The 24,421-nt window shown below is 36.7% G+C and overlaps 1 protein-coding gene across 1 annotated transcript in view; it reads left to right on the forward strand.

Moving 5' to 3' along the window:
* The window catches only part of GPHN (gephyrin), a gene marked incomplete at its 5' end in the record, with an annotated part of 281,057 nt that overhangs the window by 185,534 nt on the left and 71,102 nt on the right, over window positions 1-24,421 (forward strand). Inside the window, one exon of the mRNA XM_084262827.1 lies at window positions 2,320-2,454. Coding sequence (XP_084118953.1) covers window positions 2,320-2,454 — 135 coding nt within the window. The remainder of the gene's footprint in view (window positions 1-2,319; window positions 2,455-24,421) is intronic.

Consider the following 24,421-nt stretch of genomic DNA (forward strand, 5'->3'; position numbering starts at 1 on the left):
GGGTTGGAAGGGACATTTAAAGGACATCTAGTCCAACCCACTTGCAGTGAGCAGGGACATCTTCAACTAGATCATGTTCCTCAGAGCTCAGTCCCATGTGACCTTGAATGTTTTCAGGGGTGGTGCATCTACCACCTCCCTGGGCAACCTGTTCCAGTGTTTCAGCACCCTCATCATTAAATAAAAAAAAAAAAAACCAAAAAAACCCCATTCTAGTCTGAATCTGCCCTCTTTGAATCTAAAAGCATTACCCCTTATCCTCTTACTACTAAAAAAATCTGTCTCCACCTTTCTTATAAGCACCCTCTTAAGTACTGAAGGGCAGCAATAAGGTCTCCCCAGAGCCTTCTCCAAGCTGCGCAATGCCAACTCTCTTAGTCTGTCTGACTCCTCTTCTACTGTGCAGAGTAGAGGGGGAGAATCACCTCCCTCAACTTGCTGGCCACACTTCTTTTGCTGCAGCCCAGGATATGGTTGGTATTCCGGGCAGTCATTGCTAGTTCACATTCAGCTTTTCATCCACCAGTATCCCTACGTCCTCCTCTGCAAGGCTGCTCTCAGTCCTTCATCTCTAAGCCTGTATTGAAACCCGGAGTTGACCGTACCCAGGTGCAGGATCTTGCACTTGGCCTTCTTGAACCTCATAAGGTTCATGTGGGCCCACCTCTTGAGCTTGTCTGGGTCCCTCTGGATGGCATCCCGTCCCTCAAATGTGTCAACCCCACCACTCAGCTTGGTGTCATATGCAAATGACTCAATCCCTGTCTGTATCATTGATGAAGATATTAAACAGTACTGGTATTGGTAAGGACCTGTGAGGGATGCAACTTGTCACCAATCTCTATCTAAACATTAAGCTGTTGACCACTACCCTCTGGATGCAACCATCCAACCAGTTCCTCACCCACTGCACAGTCCGTCCATCGAATCCGTATATATCCAATTTAAGAAAGTAGGATGTTGTGGGGGACTGTGTCAAAAGCCTTACAGAAATCCAGATAGATGACATCTGCAGCTCTTCCCTTGTCAACTGATACAGTCATTCCATTATAGAAGGCCACTAGGTTGGTCAGGCAAGACTTGCCCTTGGTGAAGCCATGCTGCCTAGAATTACACACACAGACACACACACACACACACACACACACACACACACACACACACACACACACACACACTCCTGTGCTCCATGTGCTTTAGCATACTCTCTGGGAGGATCTGTTCCACCATCTTCCCTGGCACAGAGGTGAGGCTGACAGATCAGTAGCTCCCAGTGTCCTCCTTTCTACTCTTTTTCTCTTTTTAAAAGTGGGTGCAATGTTTCCACTTCTCCAGTCATAAGGGACTTCACCTGACTGCCATGACTTTTCAGATACCTGGGATGCATTTCATCAGGTACCGTAGGTTTTTCAGGTGGACCCGATCAGGTGGAACCTGATCTTCTCTTACAGTAGGAAGGACATTGCTTTCCCAGTCTCTGTCTTAGGATTCATCTGCTTGAGAGGTGTGGGAAAAGAGGTTGCCAGTGAAGAATGAGGCAAAAATGTTGAGTGCCTCAGCCTTCTCATTTGTTGTTACCAGTTTTCCAGTCATGTTCATTAGGAAGAGGTCCACTTTCCTAGCTGGCCTTTTAACACGTTGCTGGTGGGGGAAGATTACATTTTTATTTTTGCCTTTAGATTGCATTCTAAACCACGTGTTGGCTTTGGGTGGTGGTTTCTACTGCTTTTGCCTGTACTCCCTCAAGAGATGTGTGTAGCTTTCGCAGCACAGAGCTTACATTAAGAATTTTTGTAGCTAAAATAAAGTCTTCAGTACACAGAATGAAGAGTATTTACTCACTGCATGACATTTCTTATGAGAAAATTCCTCACTGCATGACATTTCTTCAGAAGGATTCAGTCATTGCTAATAAATGGGTTTCTGTTCAGAATATTGTTCCCAAATTAGAGAATGGGAAGTCTGCCTCCCTTTGTGCCACTGTAGAAATCACTGTTGGTCATTGTCAGGTTTGAAACACAGACTTAAAAGGAAAAACACTACTTTCTTATTATTTCCTGTTGTCGTATGTCTAATTCATAGGTTTTTCAGGATAAATAGTATGTTTTAGGCTACTTCGGTTAGAGTATGATCTTAGGTATTTGCTAGCTAGTTGTTACCCAGATTATGAGAACCTGCCATTAACTGCTGCCAGCACTGCATATGAGGATGTCTGCAAACCAATGAGTGAGGTATTTCTAGGTTTTTGATGTATTGTTTTGAGTGAGTTTTAAATAAAGTCTCTACTTTACTATTAATTTCATATCTCTCCTTTTTAAGATTCCAGATTCCATCATCTCTCGTGGTGTTCAGGTGCTCCCACGTGATACAGCCTCCCTCAGTACTACTCCTTCCGAATCTCCTCGTGCCCAGGCCACCTCTCGTCTCTCCACTGCGTCCTGCCCAACACCAAAAGTAAGTACGTTTATGCCTTGCAAACTCCATGCTTGGACATGCAATCTAACAGATTAATGTATTCTGCTGAACAAGGTTGGTTCGCATGCAAGGGCTGCATCATTCGAAGTAATAGATAAAGATGCAAGACAGTAAATATAGTTCATTCCGTGTGTATTGTTGCAGAGTTTAATACGTGGGTCCACCAATACGTTATGGTTACTGAAGTTTCATGTTATCTCTTGCAATATCAATCACAAACGTGAAATTGTTAACACCTTGAATGTCTTTAGTATCCCCGGGAACATAAATAATCCTGCCACTGAGTAACAACATTAAACAAGTAGTATTTTGTCAACAAAATGTATGTGCAAATTTCTAGCCTGGGCTGGGGCAGTTCTGTGCCCCACATTATTTTGTTCAGTTGAAGACACTTTCAAACCAACTGGTTTTGCTCAAACTTAGGTATTTGCTGCCTGACATTTGGAAACAGAAAACAGCCTAAATTGAATAGAAAGAAAGTTTTAATGCCAACCTTGTGGGAATGATATTCAGTTCTTACTGATTATTCTATACTATTTAATCATTGAGGTGAACTGTTATGTTCTCTTTTTATCAAACTTTAAATAGCATACATCAAAAAAACTAAGTGACTTGACCAGTGGCAAGGCCTATAATGTTCACCTTCCATACAGCAGAAGAAAGCTCTGAATTCACTTTGTGCATTCACATCACAAAGATCTTTCTGTGGCACCAGATGCTGACATAGTAATAGACCCGTAGCAGATGGCAAACAATAACATTCTTCCTCATCTAATTCATGATCCTTGAAGATTATTCGGCTTGCTAAAGTGATTGCCAGCATCTGCTAGTTCTTCTTCCCTGCTGTCTCACTCTTTTCTGTCAGCAAACAAGATTTATTGGCAACCACCCACAGAAATATTTTGGTTTAGCCTATGGGATTGTTTTATGCAGTACTCACCTTCACTGTAGTAGAATCAGAATTATTCTGATGGACAGCATACTTGAACCTCATTATATAGTCTACTTTTCTTAGGATGATGTTAGTGAATTCTATCTGCAAGCGGCTCCTTTATTTTTTTGCTAAAAGATTGTCACTTGTCCGATGACTTAAAAACTTGGAGCTTATTACATTAGGACGCTAGGAGCAGGGGAGCAATATGAAACAGGGAAATTGCACTGAGGTTTATGCCTGTTGACAAAACAAAAATGTCCACAGAAAATCCAGGGAGACCAGGCATAAAACCAGAAATGATACTGCTAATAAATAGCTGTAGATGAAGCATATATATTTTCAGGAAGGTTATCACAATGGGAAGGAACAAAGCTTATCTATTGTGAAGCAGAATGCACTCCTCTAGATTATCTTCCAATATTCAGACATTACAGAAGGAAACTTCAAGAACTTGAAACAGATTCAAAGTCTGAAACTCTTCTTTGCGAAAGTAGTTGAGATGAGCTCTTATAATTGGATCGTGCTTTGGTATTTCATGTTAAGCCCTGTTTTTCATGTATTACTGTAAAATCAGGTTTTGTTCAAAATGTGTGAGACCACACCGCTTTTATAGCAGGAATTGCCGTGCAACAACATCTAGCTAGTTTAGGTTTTCTGTGATGTCTTTCAAAAGTGGGTGGGAAAGATTTAGGAAAGACCAACTGGAAAGTAATGGTGATCTCTTCTGTTCCTATTACCTAGAGGTTGGATTTTGTACAAAAGTATAAGCTTCTTTGCTGCTTAGAGAACTCTTGGTTCATTTTGTTCATTACATTAAAAAAAACATGTTATTTGTTATCTTTTTGTTCAGTCCTTTTCAGTACCCTCAAGTTCTCGATCATCTGAATTTGTCAAGAAATACAGTTCATTCATACTCTTCCAAGATTGTCAGTATGTCTAAATGTCTTCACTTGGTGTTTTTCCTTCTGGATTCTAGCTTCCTAACAATGTGATATGAATTCAATTTACACTGGACTTCTTGATCCACACAGTAGTGAATTAAGTTAAATTGTACTTCAGCATCCAGTAGATATTACAGGGTGGTTTGTTGGTTTTTTCCCTTCTTTATCTTTTAATCTGCGTATCTTTTTCAATGTTCTCATTTGCTCATTTAGGAAGTCATTTCAGGGCTCCAGAACATGTATATATGAGATGAAACAAAGGAGAGGAAGTTCCAGAGGAAAAAAAAAAAAAGATAAAAAATAAAAGATTTAGTATTCTTTGCTTGTATATATCATTTGGAGTTGTGGTCTAGCCCCAGAGCTGTTTTTCTTTGTCAACTACATATTCCGGTTTATTTTGTTGTACCATTTTCTTGTTGTATTTTTTTGTCCTAAATGTACATAAACCCTTACATCTCTCTCACTGAATTTGCTGAATGGCAGAAACTTGTGTGTGTGTGTCAGAAAAAAACCTAAGCTTCTGCAATGACGGGAGCACTTCTATTGAATGAATGTAAGTAGCAGGTTGCTAATGCATGGAGGGAAGGTATGGGAGACTACATTGCTACTACTTCTGATGGATCTGTTAGAAGTCTTTACCTTTTTGTAATTATGTTTTGGAAACCTAATGTTGTTTATATATACACACAGATTTGCAGACAAAATACAACAATCAAATTTTCTTTACTATTCACCCTTTATCTTCCATGTTTTCTGAAAGTCTCGGTTTCTAACAAGGTAGTAAATGTTGAATATTGAGTTTGAACCCGCATGTTTCAATCAGACCTCAAAAGTTTATTTTCCTGAGAGAAGAATTCATTACATTTTTCACTGTAGCCTCTTACGAGGTCGGAACTTCTCCAGACAAATTTCCATTAGGACTGCTGTGTCTATCATTAGGTACATCCCCAAAACCAAGTAAACTTGATTCTGTTAGCTTTTAATAAATCTCTGTAGAACACCTTCCTTGTTCTCTAAATTGCATTTGAGTTTCAAGCAAAATCCACTGCGGCTCAAAGTGCATTTAAACCATATTTATAGTAGGTGGATTTAGATATAGAGGCAATCTAAACTTTACTCAGGGGAAAACTACACTAACAATTCTCCATTTTCAGTCATTCAACCATAAAGTTGATAGTGATTGTGGTAGCTATTTTTATCTTCTACGATATAGTTTTGGTCTTTTTAAAGTTTTACTGCTTTCTCAAGAAGGTTAGATGGATTTGCAGAAAACTAACATGACAAAAGTTTAGGGAAGACACAGAGTGGTTTGCAAGTTTTTTTGTCATTTCCTGTAGCAGCTCTCTAAGATCTTGCAATATTTTTGTGTATGTGGTTGACATTTTCATGAAGTTGAATTCATGTTCTTAGCAGATACAAAAGCAATAAACTACCTAGTGTAAAACACCTTTCCAGATGTGGAGAAATTTTTTATGTTTGCATTAATGTTAACTCTTCGGGCTTTTTTAAACTTTTAGATCTATAACTTCAGATAACTTGAAAGAATATATCCAGAGCAAATGACTGAGTCATTCCTTCAAACTTCTAATTTTGTTCTACAGTTAGAGATGATGTTAGTATAAAAGAAAATTACAGCTTTCAAGTAGAAGCCTTTGCTTCTCCCATACATAAATGACGTAATCAATATTTAATATTTGGCAATGTTGTGTGTGAGAGTCAAATGAAGCAGATATAGAAGACCAAGGACAGGTTTTAAATTATCACCAAGAATACATTTCAGTGACAAAAGGCGTTCAAAGTATTTCATTTTGCAAGATCTCACTGATGTTCAGTTCTTCCACTTCAATCTGTAAAGTTTCTTTCAGCATTATCTTTGGCCATGCAGGATCCTGAGGAGCATGTTATAGTACTTTTCAGATGAGAGTGTTTTTTTTTTCTTTTTTCTTCTTGCTACTTCATTCCTGACACTCCTTATATTCTACTTAAGAAAAAGTATCTCTACTTCACTTGATGGTTAGCTGTCTTTTCCCTAGCTATGCATTTTTTAATTACACTTAATCAGACAAAATCCTTGGTGGTATTAACTTACATCCTTACCTATTCATTGTTGTGATAGGTAGCTTTTAATTCATACATAAGAGAAGTATGTAGGTTCTATATTGCAGGTAAAATGAGGAAGCAAGGCTACTTTTCAGAAGTTTTTTAGATTTCAGAAAAACTGTCATCTCATCTATACACCTCTCCGTCCACACCTTTATAGCCTAATGCATTTAATCCTGCCAGTTGATCACTTTCTGTAACTTCCTATAGCTCTCTTTTATTCTATCTTTATCATTTTTATGTTGATCTTCACCTAAAGACCTAATATTCCTAGTGTAAAATGTATTATACTTGTAATTTATGAAAGTGTTTCAGTTGCAGAGAATTCTGAAATTAATATAGAAAAATATATTAAACTTCTAAAAAAATAAAAGGCTGATGAGTGATTTCTGTAGCAAAAAAATTGCATTATCTCAGTCATTGCTCATGCTTGTTATCAGAGAAAAATGATGCTTTGAACACCTTCTGTCGTGAACCATAGTTCTAATGTTGAATGTGCACATTGGTACAAGTTTTTGACACAGTCAAATGAGTTACAAAGTAATAGTAAAGTAATTATGAATTATGTTATCAGTCTAGCATTGTGACTCTTAGTATACAACTACTATGTGAATTAATGACATTAGCGGGATGGAACAGGTTGGGAAGATGCTTCTGTGACAATTATTGTTATAGATTTTTTCAGTAGAAATACTCAGTATTTTTCAGTAGAAGAAAGATCAGGTTGCTTACCAGAAATTCTTAGTTAATAATAAGCTGCTGTTCAGGACATAATTTGGCAAGATGTAGTTCTGTGTACATGGAGTGCATTAAATTTTGTATTTTGATTCCTACTCTTTCTTAAGGTGATTATCAAGGTGAAAACAATAGGGAAAGTAGGTGAATATATATTAAAATTTGCACACATACACTAAATTCCCAAGTAATTTTTTTTCTTTATGTGTTAAGCTTGCATATGCTACAGTTTTTTCTACCTAGGAATTTGAGTAAGTAGCAAATGCTTGGACACAGCTTTAGCTGTGATATGGTTAAGGAGCATGGAAAAGTGGAAAGGATGTTTTAAATCATTAGGATGGTCTAGGTAGGTGACATCACAATTCAAGCACTGTAAGGATTTTGTGCTGGTTTGTGGTTCTTGGTTGGTTGGTTGGTTTTGTTAAACAGGTAGCTGTTTATACACGTATGGCCTTAGTTAGATATTTGATCCTGCTAAAAATGGCAATGTTTGCTTGATTATTTCCGGTGTTTATTTCATCTTTGTTCCATTTTGTGCACATTACAGGATTACAAGAAAAACACATTATATTTAGTGAAAAGAGATGCTGAGAGAACATATATTGGAGTAGAAAGTAGCCAGGGTCAATGCACATCAATCTACTGTATCCTCCAAGATTCTCCTCAATAGCAGTGCAGCAGTGGTCTCTAAATCAATTATTATGTAAGATACTAGAATATTTTCCATATAATCCTTGCCTTTTCACTCAATTTAAATTTGTATTGTCCTCACAAAACATGTGGATGATTGAGTCCTTCCAAGTCTTATTTGTAGTTTACATTTTGGTTAGAAACCCTGATTTCTGATGTTGACTAAGTGCCACAGCTTCGAAAGTGAGATCTTGTACCTAAGAAAGAAGCAGCCTGGTATGCTTGGGATATAAAAAATATAACCCAGAATATATTATAAGTAATATAAGCAAAGTCTACTAAAATATTTTCTAAAGTATAAGATTCACTTTATAGAAAGATTGAAAATATGGGGGTAGGGTTTGGGGCTTTTTTTTAGTACCAAGATAGACTCATCAACAAGTCTTTAGAGAGGCAGAATAAAGACTTTTGTCATCATGTTTAAACTGAACATTGAATTTCAGTAGAGGTACTTAGTTGACTTAGTTTTATTTATTTAGTATCTTTTTTTCAACTAGTACCTTATTAATTGATAATCAGAGTCTGTATTAAATACTAGAGCAGTTCCAAAACCCAGTTCCCTTCCTTGTCTCACACCTAAGAATTATTTATAGCAGGGCTAAAGAAAGCTGTCAGAGTACCTGAGAATTAGCTACCTATACCAATGCAGAGCATCTAAAACTTCTTGTTTTCATAGAAGCAGCTGCTTTTCAGGCCTGTTACATACTGAATCATACGGGTAGATGAGGCACTTGGAGAGATGGTTTAGTGGTTCAGTGGTGTAGGGATAACAGTTGGACTTGATAATCTTGAAGGTCTTTTACAATCTTTATGATTCTGTTATATGAAGAAACTCTAGTGTGTGAAATTGCCCTGCCTTTCTTTTTCTTAGTAACCGCGTGGTATTTAATTAAGCTCTGGAATTCTGTTTTTTCCCTGAGTCCAGTGAAACATTCAAGCATGGCAGAAATAAGCTTCTCAGTCTTTCCCTGAAAATAGTTTTTTTCAGATTCTAACTATTCTGCATAAGTATCCCTCCAGAAGAGAATAATCTTTCAGTAAAGAAATCCTGGCTCACATATGCCTTGCATGAGTTCTCATCTGTGTATGTTTATGCTGCATCAGCTTGTCAATTCCTCCTTGAAATGTTTTATTCAATTAGCTTTGGGAGCAAGAGTTTTTGTTTATTTTATCAAATGCCAAGGAAAAGATGTACATCCTTCCCACATTGGTTTTCTTACCTGCACCTTTTCAATTCCTATACAAAACAAATCTCTGATGTATTGCAAGATAAGGGGTTAGGGGTTTGGTTTTGTTGTTTCTTTGTTTTTTCCAAACAGCAGTATAGTTGCACCTTCTTTTCATCCACTTTCTTCATTTAGAAATTACTGTGAGTGGATCTCTACATAAATATTTGCTAGCCCCATTTTCAGTACATCTAGTTCTGGACTTGTCATCAGTGCTTGTTGAAACTGTTGGTGCATGGTGATAACTTTGATGTCTTCCTGGAGTTGGCCTGTTGGATTCATTCTCTTTCCCTTGCAGATATTGGTTCTTATTACCAGTGCTGATTGATTTATTTTTCTTTCTTCATGAAATACGGTTCCAAGGCTAAAACTATAGAGTAAAACTCTGCATCTACATGCTGAATTTTTTTATTAGCTATATAATCTGTTTATAGGAATTTGGTTTTCCACTTCTCTCTTTCAGTATCTCAGTCCCTACTAATCTGTAATTTCAGCCATTCATACATTAACATGACCTTAATCACAGCTCAGGTGTGGGCAGGCCTGCATCTGTTCCTTCGTTATTGCCAAAATAGATACTCCACATCACTTACAGCTGTGGAGGTTTTTTTTTAATAAAAGGATCAGAAATGTTAAAAATTTACTCATAAGGATAGACTACTATCCTCTTTCTTCTAGTTGTTTCTTTCTTATAGTAAATAATTTAGCACCAGTGTAGCAAAGTTCAATGCCAGGTATTATTGGGGAAAGGTAGGTGATATTAAAGCAAAAAAGATTTTAGTCTGTAGGCCATCAACATGTTTTTCTTATGGGTCTTCTGCTATGCTTCCTGGTGCTTCTGCATGCATACATTTCCATTTTTTTTCTACTACCCCTAATAGATCTCTTAGTCATTAATGGAATATTCTTATGCAGAAGTCCATATTAGCTTGTTATTGAAACAAGCCACTCACATGTCACATCCTGAAATCATATTATGCTTCTACAATTTGCTGTATAATAATTATACTCCCTTTCATGTGCACATGCAGCCCAAAGTGCTGTAAAAGTGATGGTAGTCCAGCAGGAGCAAGCAGTTATGTTCACAGGAGTGAAAACTGAAATTTAGACCAGGAAAGCTCTTTCAAGGCATGCATGTTCTTGTTTTACTGTGTCATCTACAGTAAAAGTTCACTGGTTCTATCAGAGAAGTAGGGAGCCTCTACCTGATGCAAGGTGTGAGAGAGAAGCAGTAATCTAAATTACAGATGTTGCTTTTCTCATGGATGGTGTAAATATGGAATTGCCTTCAAGTTGTATGTTCTTTAGAGAGTGTACTAATACTCCCTGAAGTCCAGTGTCACCTTTGTGAAGATTTTTAGAAAATAAGGGACTTAAAAATAAATGGCACCTCCTGGTTCTATGAATCTTATCTCCTATTTGAGGCAATATCTAGTACAATTTAATGCTGGAATATGTAATACCATCTAGGATTGATATTCCAAGGAAGACAAATGCCATCACCCCAAACTCTGCTGCCTCTGGACACCCTCCTCCCACCCCCATCCTTCCTCTTCCCCAAGCCCCTTATAATCTGAGCATGACCCCATATGGTAGGGAATATCCCTTTGGTCACCTGGGGTCAGTCCTGGCTGTGTCCCTTCCCAACCTCTTGTGCACCCATGTGAGAAGCAGAAAAGGCCTCCATTCTCTGTAAGCACTGCTCAACCATAACAAAAACATCTATAGTATCAACACATTTTTGAGCACAAATCCAAAACACAGCCCCATACCAGCTACTCTGAAAAAAAAATAATTAACTCACCTCAGCTGAAAGAGGACACAAATTAAACATAGCTTTTTCCCTCTGCACAGCTCTCTCCAGTCGTGTTTTAGAACCCGTCTACACTCAGTTGCCTTTGTGTCACTGTCAGGCTTTTAACTTGATAATGTGTTCATTCCTTAGATAGACTTATAAAGGGGATGCATAAAACTTTCAAATTTACTTTTTATGAATTAACTAAGTCAAACTTTTTCAACTTCATCCTTTTAAAAAAGATTTCTTCAAAAGTATTTTCCTGCATTTGTGGTAATTTCACCTTCTTTGCTGTGATCAAACTGTGTATCTGCTTACATGAGATTTTACTGGTAATTTGTACAATAGATTTGCAATCCTTGCCTTTTTCCCAACTGTTAAGTCCTTGCCTGTGTAGCAAAGGCACTTAGCAGTTCAGATCTTTGTGTTCAATTAAACTCCATCTCTTCTACAGCAATATTGAATGTTATCAAATACCAGCTGATGAGATTGCTTCGGTATTCTGTAATGATGATGCCTCCCATTTTTATCTGAGACCATTCCTAACTTTTGTGTCAAAATCATTATTGAAATTAGTAGATAAAGTCAATTTCTACATCACTCATTTGCAAACTATACTCATATCTTCTCTTCCACCTGTTCCTCTTTCAGCAAAATGTAGTTACTTACCAACCAGTAACTTCCTTCTCTTCCCAACAATTCTTTTTACTTCTGTATGTTCCTGTCCTAGGTTTCATCTGCTTACAAGAGCAGTCACCTCATCAAAAGTAATACAGCTTTATACTAATTCTCAGTGATTGCTATGCCTGTGTTCCCACATTGTGTATTATCATCCCTAATAAAAATTTCAGGCAAGATACTATTTTCCTTACCTATTTTACTGGTGTCCTTCCGACCTCAAGTGGTAGAATTTCTACTTTGTCTGTTTGTATGTTTAAGGAATATTTTACTCCTTTTTTAAAAATTCCTTCAACTCTGTCTGTACTGAACAATTTCTAGCTTAGACAAAATAGTCTTTTTTCCATGTCTGACAAGTACTCTGTCTAGATGTAGTAGCCTTCTTGGCATGATTTTTTGTTCTTCTCCACTCAAAAAAATAGAGTCAAAGAAGTTCAAGAATTTATTTTAGTCATCTGTCAAAGTATCTTCAGTTAGAACAGTACTTTTGCAAAAGGCTGGTGAAAGTTGGTCATTTGTCTCCCTTTGTAGATAAAACTATTGTCGGTTGCTACAGAAAAGTATATTTTTTTAAGATCAGTCTTACTTGAATTGACTACCTGTTCATTTTGTACTTATTGCATCCACATTAAAAATAATTCTCATTTGAGAGCAAATCTGTTTTTATGTAGTTGAGCAATTAGGCAATTTCATTATAGTATAAAACTGCAAAGTCATCCTTGGTCTTATGAGATAGCAAAAACAGCTATCCAGGTTGTTTATGTAAAAACCAGATTGAGCCTGAATGCAGGGCTCATATACACCACTTACTCTAGAATATTTGTGTGACATCTCCTGCTTTTGCATGGAATTTACAGGACGCCTTCTGTAAGACATGGACCTTATCTTAATTTTGGGAATTTTTTATAATAGCTCTTTGATATCAAGGTCTTGCTTCTGGTATCTTTTTCAGCCAAGCAACTAGGCTTTCTCTTTTACAAAAAGCTACTTCCCAGAATCGTGTTACCCTTGCATTTATAGGTCAGCACAGCAATACATCAAATGTGAATTAGTCATTCATCTATTTGTCTTTCCAAGACAGAAAAGACAAGATACTGTCTTTTAGGACTTAGCCTGAGCAATTGCTGTCAGAATTTGAGAGTTTCATTCATTAAGTATATTCTTACATCATATTGATTACACAGGTTTTTGAACTGAAGCTATTTTTAGCAAGTATTTCCCCAGAAGGTTAAAGGTACAAGATGCTTTCTCAGTAGCATTCTTCTGCCAAGTTCCCATGCATCATTTCTTAGCTGGAAAAGGAGAACATTCATCCTACTTTAGTATGTGTCCTGATGCTGTTGCTTGTACCCGTTGGTGTGTGTAATGCTCGTTCTGTGCCTTTCTATTCCTTGGGGCAGTTGTCTGCTTTTTTGAAATCCGTACATACGTGTGCATGCATCAACTTTTATCACAGCTGAGCCTAGGTACTGTGCAACCATACCAGAGGAATATGTGTGTACTACGTCAAGTACTGCTTTACTTGTTCTTTTGGTGTGGTTTCCTTTCTATCTGTTCTAAGAGCATAAATGACACTTTAGAGTACCTCAAATGAACAGAAGTCATTAAGCAATGAGACAAGGTAAGCCTTACAGCAAATTTATCCAGATGGATTGGAAAACATCGTAATTCCTAAATGCATTCTACAATGCATAAAACCTAATGCATTCTACTAACAGACCTGTTAAATTGTGACAATCACTAGGCATCAACAAAGAGTACTAGGAAATGAGAAAACAAAGATGATGGAAGAGGTAATGGTTTTCAGAATCAAAAGAACAGTTGTCACAATCTTTTGTCCAGCCTTCTCATAAACAGATATTCCAAATTCATTCCAAAATCAACTCCTTTGTCTATTTATCTCTCTAATTACCTCCTTTCTCACAACGTGTGTTAAAGCCCTCTATTTTGTAGTATATGTAAAGTTTAGGTCAATACTTACCCAACTCTGTGTTCTGGATCTGCAAGGAGAATTGAGCATGTGCCAATTACATTGCCTGTGTTTGAGATAATTCTTATTCAGTTGTGCCAATTTTTCTTTAGTAAAATATTGATCATGGGTTTTTTTCCATGTTTTAATTTTCTACATGCAATAGGAAAAGGGAGGTGCTGTAGGAAATTGTCCAATTTTCAATATCAGCAATCAGTTCAATTAGTTTTATTTGTTTCTTGAAGAGACTGTGTAAGAAAATAGCATTTTTATTTCTACCTTTGTAAAATTAGTAAACTATAGCAGCATAAATCATGACAAAATTTTTATGACATGTTAAAATATGAGTTCAAAATTGTGTGACTATGAAGATATTATGCCGTTAACAGATGCCTCAAGATTAGGTGTTAGAATATGTTCTGATGATTAATAGTAATGAAAATTATTCAAATGAATCCCCATATTTATTACACTCAAAATTTATCCTGTCTGAAATTAATTATGGTGGTTTTGTTCACCTGTTACATATTAATAAGCAAAATACTTAATATCTCTTTAAAAGTGGCATTTATTAATATGGTAAAGTTTGATTTCTTCAGTTGGGCTTCAGCAGTATATTTGCTTGTTTGAAAGGAAAGGGTCATTCATCTATTTCTGATCATTTTCACGGTAGTATTTCTGTAGGCACTTACTGATACTTGCATTTACTGAAACGTGCATGTGTTTCCATATAAAGCTTTTTATGTAAACCAGCAAGAGTGGTGACTGTAGGAATGTATTTATGGGAAAAGTCCTATGACAAGTTAAAGGTCCTTACGGTGTGAAATTCAGAGTGCTTACATTTGGAACGTATTTCTCTCCAATGATTGTTTTGGATGCTGGGCCTCCCACTTGAATGCCCTACAGTAGATTTATGGAAATTGTCCCATAAAAAATAGTAACAAGTTTGGCAACATTTCAAACCAGCTGTTGGCAATCTCTATTTCAAATTTTCACCATTCATTACAGTTTCTTTATTAAGACTACTTTTTTTTCCTCTTAAAGATAGCTTTTTAAAATGCAAGGAACAGCTTTGAGAAAGGAATTTTATGCATTGACATGGTGGTTCTTTGCAACACTTTATTTGCTTTATGAGATTTCCAGGCAGCTTCCTTGGGCAATGGTTTCATTCAGCAGCACCACTGGTGTGGACAAAGGTTGACCTTGATCACTTCCTAGGTTATTGTCAGCATGTAGACACTTAAAGGTCATACTATTGTAAGCTTCTGCAAAGTGAATTGAATTCCAGATCTTTCCACGTTATCTTCATCTTATAAGGTAATGGTCTCACTGCTGTAATTATGTGTTTCCTTTAGTTTTAATGGATACACCCTTTCCCAGTATCCTTACCAAACCTTTTGCTTTTCTCTCACAGTTGAACTCTTCAGGATGTGTAGATTTGAGGAAATACATGTGGCAAGAAGCTTTACACACATTTTTCAAACTTAGCCTAGTCAATAGGGTAAAGTGCAGGATATTGCAGATAGTTAAGAACAAATTTTAAATGCGCTTCTCCGCAAAGAGGTTTACTCCTCCCATTAAAGTCCCACCGGTACTTCTGCTTTCAGAAAGATGGGATCTTCCATGTTACACCGAGCCTGAATGCAAACATTTCTCCCTTAATTTTTCTGCTAAAAGTGGACAAAGAGAGCAAATGTCTTTGCTGGCTTGCTTTATAACCTACCTGCCCCACCATCAGGTCACTTCTAAGTGACTTCATTGATGCGACAGCTTTCACTGTGGCCACCAGCATATCTTTGACACGAGGTACCTTAGTGTCTAAAAATGTTTAAAGGGCACTGTCCTCCACTGGGATATGAACAGCCGTATATTTGCTGCAGCTTTTAGAACTTCAGTTCAGCTTAGGACAACAGGGCAAAAGAGCAGCTCATTCAGAACTGAATTGTCAGTTTGGGAAGGGAATATACAAAGAATTCAAAACTTCACCAACTAAGAGTTACCATGTTTTTATTTACTCCTTAAATATGAACTTCTATGCTTGCCAAAACAGATTTCTGATAAATGTGACAGGTGTTAGGTTTTTTAAAAGCTCTACCAAGACCATGAGGTGCAAATTCTATGGGGAAAGCCAGAGAATAGATGAAGCTGCAGGCACAGGCAGGGAGCAAAATGTGCTAGCAGCCAGTAAAAAAATGTTCAAAGCTCTGCTCAAATGAGAGGATCAAAAGTATTGAATTGAAGATAAATTGGATATAAAGGTTGACTGGTAGAGGGCTGGTATAGAGCAAAGCAGTATTTGTGGCTCTTGAGTGATGAGGCTGCAGGGCTTAGGGTGGTTTGGAAAATATTCGGAAGTAGCTTGGAGCCAGGAGGCATCAATAGCATTATGAGAAAAGAAAGGAATATGGTCAGAAAGAACTAGGAGAAAGGTAGCCTTGAGAAGGGTTTGGGGTACTTCATCTGTGTGACTGGAAAGTTGTGTCACTGAAAGCTTATAGACAAGCTGGGACTGCAAATACCACTGTAAAACCTGCTCCCTGTATGTTTGTGCATAGGTATTCCCTACATAATAAAGTGGAGCATGAAATATTTGAACTTTTAATCAGTTTGCTTGGAGCAGTCTGGTCTCAATAGCATACACCTCTGTGCAGGCTAATTCTTTGCAATCAGTGGGAGCCGTTCCATACTATTCTCATTGGGTTGGCCATCCTCTGCCAAGAGTAGCCATTCAGATTTGTTATTCATGATTTATAATCTTTTTATGTCTTGGGCAACATAACGCCTTTGTATGTTGTTAACTGAATAGTCAAAGGAAGGGCACAACTCTTATATGCCCAGAACTCCAGTTAGTTTAAAAGGAATAAAGTAAGCTAAGAATAGTGGTATAATATATAATGTTTGTATTTATTGTAGTCTGTTTTGCCTTGGCTGTGCATTAGATTTGATTTCTGACCATTAAATTTCACTGAAGTCAATAGATGTTTTTGAAGAAATAGGCTGCCACATATTGGTGTGAAATAACCAGTGTGTTACAAAATCTCATGTATAAGGACATGGTTAAATTATCTTTGCCATTATGTGTGTTAATAAAGCATTAATATAGTGATGATATTAATGTACTCAACTTCAGAACTGAAAAAAGTTTGTATTACTCTTTACCACTGATTGGTCCATGTGAACTGGGTTTACTCCCTCACTTGCACATGGAACAGTGTGAGTAGTAGTGCCAATTTTGAAAAAATAATTAATTTTTTTTTTAAAGTCTGTAGTGTGAACAAGATTTGTGCTGGTGTGGTAATGATGTTTTATTGGCATTCATTAGCATTCATGCATACTGTGCTTTTGTAAGTTGACCATTTTCAAGAAATGCAGTGGCCCTTATAAAACATTTATGCCATAGTGCAGCGTAAGGCAAAGGCATGAATATATTTCTTGGTTGAGAATGTATGTCTCTGCTAGAGGAGCTCGTGTGCACCTTCTTTGAAAACACTCCCCGTTTATTTAGGAAGCCCCATCTAATAGTCTAGCCTAAAACCGCACAAGTAAAACGGCTCCCAAGTGCAGATCTAGTTTTCATGCATAAATGTAGAAGTTATACATAATGCATTTTTAAACTTAAAATTAATTTATTTTCCTGCAATATTAAAAATATATTAAGCTCTGTTAGCAGCAGAAATTGCTCGCTTATTAGAGAAGAGAATTTTAGTTGGAGTTCAGCTTTCTGTATCAGTTTTTTCCGTTGTTGATCAGGGAAGTTAAGGGTTGTAAGTAGTACCACCCATATCAGGATTCTATTTTACGATATTTAGATGTTGACAGTCACAATCCTCGATGTCAAATTTATTAACAAGCACTATGTATTTACCTCACTAATTAAAATTACTTCTTGCCATGGAATACTTAAGAGTTTATTCCTTTTATTCTGGGTGTCACTGTTCTTCACTTATATCCACTTTGTTGTATACCATGAGCTTTGACAAATACTGCTAAGAACCTGAAAAAGCATTTTGCATCTTCGTAAGATTTAACCTCCTGGACAGTAGATGAACTGTGTGAGAATTGTATGGTAGAATTCAAGAACATTTTTCTGGAGCACAGTGGTGTGATAAATATGCATAGTATTGCCTTCATGGCTTTTCTTCATAAGTTGGACCCCCATCTCTGTTGAATGCACTGCATCAACTTGAAAATTCTCCAAAGTTTTGATAATAAATTGACGATGGCTCCAAAATACCCCTGTACTTAATATATTGTATCCTTTTAAAGTCCCTTTGTGTGGGGGCTGTTTGAATATATTATGATTCATATTTAGTTTCTCTTCTGTAAGTTTTTAATGGCTTTGTCTTCTCAACACATTTATCTTCAAGATCATTTTAATCTTGTTTTTATATATCCACCTCCCTGTTCACTGAATCACAGAACATATTTAAGCTACATTGTGCTGGAGAGATAGTTCCTCCATATTTTGCCTTGATCAGTTGAACGGCCCTTGGTGGAGGAAAAAAAGAAACCAGATTTGAATTTTATTATGGAATTCTGCTGAAGTAGTCCAAAGTAGGAACATTATTTACACAGTTTCACTCTAGATTTCTAAAATTTGCAATTCCTTTCTTACCATGAAGCCTTGCATTTTGAGATTAAATGGCAGGTAAAACTGGTTAAAAGAACCCAGATGTGGTCTTTTCTCATAGCATGTACAAACTTGTGGATGGCACTTTTACATCCAAAAGCCTGCTTTAAAAAGGAACTTCATAATTAGTTATTAACAATATGTGTGGTCATATTGCCAAATATGATGCCGGCAAGTTTTTGTCTCAAAAAACTGAAAATTGTGGTGCAGTTGTCAGCAATGTGTGGGATAACATATATGACAAATGCAAAAACATTATTTGCAGACCCCGTGGTGTAATGTTCCACAAGTCCAAGTTTTCTTTATTCACCATTCATCTTTGAACTCTGCAGTAGTGGTCAAGCAGGAGAGCAGCTCCATTTTTCTTAACGGAAATTTGGACTTGATTTGGATGCCGTGTAGTATAACATGATTCCAGCATTGCATGCCCAAGCTATCCAGTAAGACACTTAACATCTTTTTAAACCACTGTTGTAAAGAGTTTCTATTGCTAGTGTTGCATTTATTCAGTTCCAGAATTAAGTAATTTGTTCATATCAAGAAGGCTTTGTCATTATGAACCAAGTATGTATTAGCCCAGATTTTGGAAAAAAGTGTGACAGATTTGGCTTTTTTTTTTTTTTAGAGTATGGATGTGAAGAAACATTTCTGAAAGCTTCAAGTCCTGCAAAATTTTGATTTCTTTGTCAGAAGCAGTAAGCAGGGAAACTAGAGTGTCAAGAACAGCGTATATTAATCAGAAAGGGCAAGGAGTCTGAGATAGAGTTAGTATTTGAGGCTATTCCTCCTGTTGTGGAACTCTTCCTTTAAATAAATCAAACTAAAACCAGAATCTCAGATTAGCCAGTTGTTCAGAGCTGTTATTTATTGCAAGTACTTCTGCTTGGAAAACATCATGTCTGTTCTTTGGTATCTAAGTCTTACATTCATCTTCTAACAAGTTGATCAAGCATATTTGAGCACTCCCAGTTGCTCACTGGTTCAGGTTTCCCTGCTTCCTAAGTTTTCTTCTACTGGCTTCCTAAGTCGTGTTACTCCCCTTGCAACTCCACCCTGCTTGTCACATATCAGGCTAGGGAAAGCCATGGCTATCTTTGCCTATTAACTCCTACTCTTCTTCTCCTGTGAATGAGGGATGTAGATCAATATATCTTTATTGTCAGTTTGTTATATCCTGCCAGTTTCCTGCAATGTTTCCTACATAACGCCTTCCTTCATTACATCCTCTTCATTCTCCTCCTACAGAGTATACAAAAACCCTCAAGTCTGTCAGGTAACCACTCATTTAGCTTGTGTTGTGGTATTTAAAAAAAAAATAAAACCAGAAAGATAAAAAATAAAACCTGAGGCAGAAATATTTGTTTTCAGTGTCATTGTTGGGGTTCTTTTTATTAGTCCTGCGTGTTGCTTAGTTTTCATTTTGCAAATGACTGACGGAAAACTCAAAGGTCTCATTTCTAGATCACATAAGTGACCAGTGGGGACAGAAGTATACATACTTCTGATTCAGAACATGTGCATGCACATCTTTCTTTCTTATCTTTTCTAGCTACAAATATTCAAATATTCATGTAGGATGGAGTTCTTGTGGCTTGCTGAGTTTCTGAAAAACAAGGGAGTGTATAATCCATGCCATTTTCTGAAATGCTAATTTATCAGTCAACTTCCAGAATGTCATACAAGAGTTGACCAGAGAGAGATAAGGAAATACCTCAATTCTTTCTGCGATATATTTAATTAAAAAAAAAAAAATAAGTTTTTTATTCCTACTGTGCCTTGTCTTCTTGGTAATACCCTATTTAATTCCCAGAACAGGTGTATTGTAGTTTGTGCAATACTCATCTAGTCTGATTCATCCCTTCAGAAGCATTCAAGTTGCTTTCTGCAAGGGTGCTGTAGAAAACCCATTATCATGTATATAAATTGTGCCATGGAGGTAAAACAAGAGCTGATCTTAGGCCATCTCTTAGTAATTTACATTTTCAATCACTTATTTCATTGCTCACATTGTACATATTGCGTATGAATTCCTCTATGTCTTTTGAAGAGAGAGTTATATGCACCTGTAATATCTCTGGTATAATTTCTGATTGAATCTTAAACCTTCAGCACAACTTCAGTAGCCACAATGCCCACATTGATAAGTAATAGAAGAAAACTTATTGCCTGAAAGGCAATGCATATTGCTATCATAACTTTTCCCTAAGTTTCTCTGTAGCATTTTTCTTAGTGTCATAGTTTCATATCACTATGTGAAATTACCAGCATTTACTTTTTCTTATTTCTCAATTTTCAAAACATTTTTTTAAAAATATCAAGCTGGTAACATCAGTTGGGGTTCTACTTGAATATGTCTTAGTGTCTAGGACTGGCAATATCTGAACCAGAATATTAAAACAAGGATCTTTGCTCTAGCTCCTGTTGGTTTGTTTTCAAATAAGGATCATCCCCCCCCCCTTTAGGTTTTTCTTTTTTCTTTTTTTTATTAGGAAAAATAAAACAAGCAGTTTACAACTGCATATATTTTAATTGAATCTAAAGGAGACTTATTTAAGAAAGACAGGGTTTTTTCTTGGTCAGTATAGTAGAGTTGCTTGGAGATTTGCTTGGAGTCCCATGAAAACAGTAATGTGGGTTTTTCACTTGAGAGTTACAAATACTATTTTAATGCCAAAAGACCATGTTAGGAAAGCAACAATTCACATAAATGTTCTCAGTGTATTTTGCTAGTGAGCATCCGATCAGATCTAAATATTTAAACCATTAATATATTGTTTAGTGTCATTGGTTTTTTGAGAATCTAGTACCAGTAAAAAATCAATCAGTTATCTGAATTTTTGAATTTCACCAGTTTCTACAAGTCAGGTGAAAACAAACAGGGCAGTCTTACTTGGGCTTTTGCTACAGTGCTCCAGTGAGTGAGCATAAAGCATAGGTGAATTTCCATGCTTCATTCAGTTTTTTGCTTCCTTGCTGAGATTCCTTAAAGATAAGACAGTTAATGAGTTTTGAAAGGGTTATGTGGGACTTTGTTTTACATAAGCTGGAAAGCAACCATCAGAAAATAAATCATTTCAATTCAGTCTTGACTCCGACTAGGATATTCCTACAGACATTTTTATTGTATTCTTCCTCTCTACTTCAAATGACACGACACAAGTTTAACTACCAGTAAAAGATGTTTGTTTACTGGATTCAGAAATTCTGAAAAGAACTTTTGCTGTAAAGTGATTTTTTCTTTTACATGCTTCTAACAACACAAAGCTTTTTGAGCAGCTGTCTCATTTGTTTCTTACACCATCTGCATCATCTAGGAAAAAAACATATGTAACATATATAGAAGAGAAGTAATCAGGTAGGAGATGCTGGGGGAGAGGTTATATACATCATATATTTAAAATTGAAATCTAATGTTGGTCTGGCATTAAAATTTTCTGGTTGGGCAGCATAATTTTAAACTGGGAATCTTGATAGCAGTGGCTAAAATCTCTAGGCCTGGGTCAAAAGGAATCTGTATTGTATTCTGTCAGGTATCAATCATGATACTTGCCAGGCCTGATACTCCTAGTTATAGCCTACTAAGATCATACAATTTATAAAAGACATAGGGTGGGTTTTTTCTTCAGTTAGAGCTTTAGGATTCCTTTGTTCTTCATATTCAAATCAGCTAATTAACATGTATTCTTTCAAAAATGTTAGAGAATTCAGCATGCAACGCGTGTGCCAGATTGGTAATTTATTGAAATAAAAATGATCAGCAAAGCAAGTTTAAAATGCCGTGGTAAAGCATCATTTATTCCAGAAATTAGAGTCTGTGTCTTTGTCCTCTAGAGGTGTCTCAGAGAGTCAAATTGATGTCTTGCATGTACTGCTAACTGATTGTGTGGAAATTTTTTTAAGTTCACTTTTTCTTTATTCTTCTGTCTTTTTTACCCATCTTCCCCCATTGTAGCAAATTAGACGGCCGGATGAAAGCAAAGGAGTTGCTAGTAGAGTTGGATCCCTCAAAGTAAATATGTTTCTAACATTTATTTTGCAAGTTTTCTTCTATAGCCTACACTTTTCCTTTTGAAGGGGGAGGTGAGGGGAGGGAGGGAAGGGGCTTTTCCATTTCTCACCATCCCATCATTTTTATTTCAGTATTCTTATTGCTGCTGGGTCACATTTTGTTTGTTTCTGTGCAACACATAGAACAACCTAGAGAAGGCAGGCTGACAGTTAGCTTTGAATGTCACCGCATATAAGAGATAGTAACAACTTTCTTGAAGTGCCTGCAATTTGGTGATCATGATTAAACCACTTCTCTGATCAATGTTGTTTGTTGTCTCTTAACTGCCTGTTACATGGAGAAGTGACTTACTCATCTTCAGACTACTGCTTCCTATCTTGAAACATAATTAAACTTTTATAGTGCTCACACTTTTTGCATTTAATTCTGCAAAAGACCATTACAAGACAGTGGAATATGTCATGTATACCTAGCCTTTAAATCAGAAAAAAATCAGAGTAAATAAAGAGGAAATAAGAGAGAGATTTATGTGAGGCTAATAAGAATGGAGCCGCTGTTTTGCTAATAAGTCCCTTCGGCCATTTTCATGTTTGTACCAACATACTGAGATATTCAGAGCACTTAGCAGAACAGGCAGATAGCTAAATCACTACCCACCATGCATAGTGTTACACCTTCATACATGGTTTAAAACACAGGGCATAATATATACCAAGCTGCTGATTGTGTGCAGTCCAGGCCATTCTGTTAAGGTTCCATCTCAACAGTTGCCTCTTTTTCAGCCATCCAGTTTTCACTTTTTATCCACTTTATTTCCTTTTAGCACTTTCTCAAGCGCTAATTATTTTATTTTTCTTCTGCACTCTCCCTGCCTTTCCTGCCTTCTTGGTTTTTGATCTTTTGGTTTGGTTTTGTACGTGAGTGTGCCTTTGTTCTAGGACAAGCCATCCTCTCTGTTCTCTAACACTGCTCTACAACTGCTCCTTGTGAAAATGTTGTTTCACTGAGCATAAAGAAAGGGAGGGGAAGGATTAGTTATGCACCTCTTTCCACTAATGCCACCATTTAAATTGATCTCAGCATAGAAGAAGAAGCCAGTTGCTAATTGTGTATACAAGTTATAGCTAGAGGCATCTATAGCATTCCTCACTGTCTGTGAGGCTTTATCTTTTCATCTTGCATTTTGGGAAGAGGTTTTAGTTACAGTGTAGATGAGAAGAGCGCTGTATGTGAACGAGGCGCTCTTTCGGTGGGAGACATTCAGGACCACTGAATAGACACGAAGGAAAATACAAGGCAGCCACAGTTTCTACGCTGGTTTTGAAAATGGTGTATATAATTACTGTGACCCATGACCTTTTTAATGGGCCATCACATACTATTCTAGATTTATAGTGTGTCTGTGGATGATGTAGCTTATTTAGGTGCTGGGATTCACCTGTTACATTTATAAACACCCACTGACACCTATTTCAGGTTTGTAATTTCTCGGTCTAATTGCCCAGGATTTAATTTCACAACCCAAAATGTATGTTCAGACACAAAATCTTATATGAATATCTTTATAGAAAATGGGAAAACCTAATTGAGGTTCCCAAACATGAAAATTTACCCCTAAAAAGTTATTTTTGATGGAAATAAATGCTAGAACACAGCCTTTCCAATGAACAAGCAAATAAATAAACAAATAAGCAACGTTGCAGACATTCAGTAGCTTTAGAAGGATCTGTTCCCTGATTTTTCAATTTTTTTCCAGTACTGATAAAAGAACCGTGTTAATCAAGTAAAAATACCTTGTTTCCAGTTTCCAGGTTTACTGAGCTTGTACGTCTGTGTTGTTCAAAGCACTTTGATGTCTTGAAATGTTTTGCCAGAGGCAGTGAGAAATGTGTTATGCTATGATTTATTAAAAAACAACTACACTAAGACAAAGAAAAAAATAAAAAGGTGACAAGAGAACAGGTTGCTTTTTCAATTCATTTTCTGATGTTTACATGTAGCTCCATCGAAAGCTGGAGGAGCTCAGAGATCACCTAGAAGGCAATGTCAAAGGATGCTCTCTCCGAGTAAATGTACGATTTCACTCGGTGATCTGTTTTTTTAAAACTTCAGCTGGCTGGTAACACCAAATCTGATTGGTTTGTCCTCTCATCCCTATCTTTTTTCCTTTCTATCTCTCTTTCCCCCCTTTGTGTTTTCTTTCTTTTCTAGCTGGGGTTTCATTTTAATGTGTGTGAGA

This window comes from Gallinula chloropus, assembly GCF_964237585.1.
Source record: "Gallinula chloropus genome assembly, chromosome: 4".
Taxonomy (NCBI): domain Eukaryota; kingdom Metazoa; phylum Chordata; class Aves; order Gruiformes; family Rallidae; genus Gallinula; species Gallinula chloropus.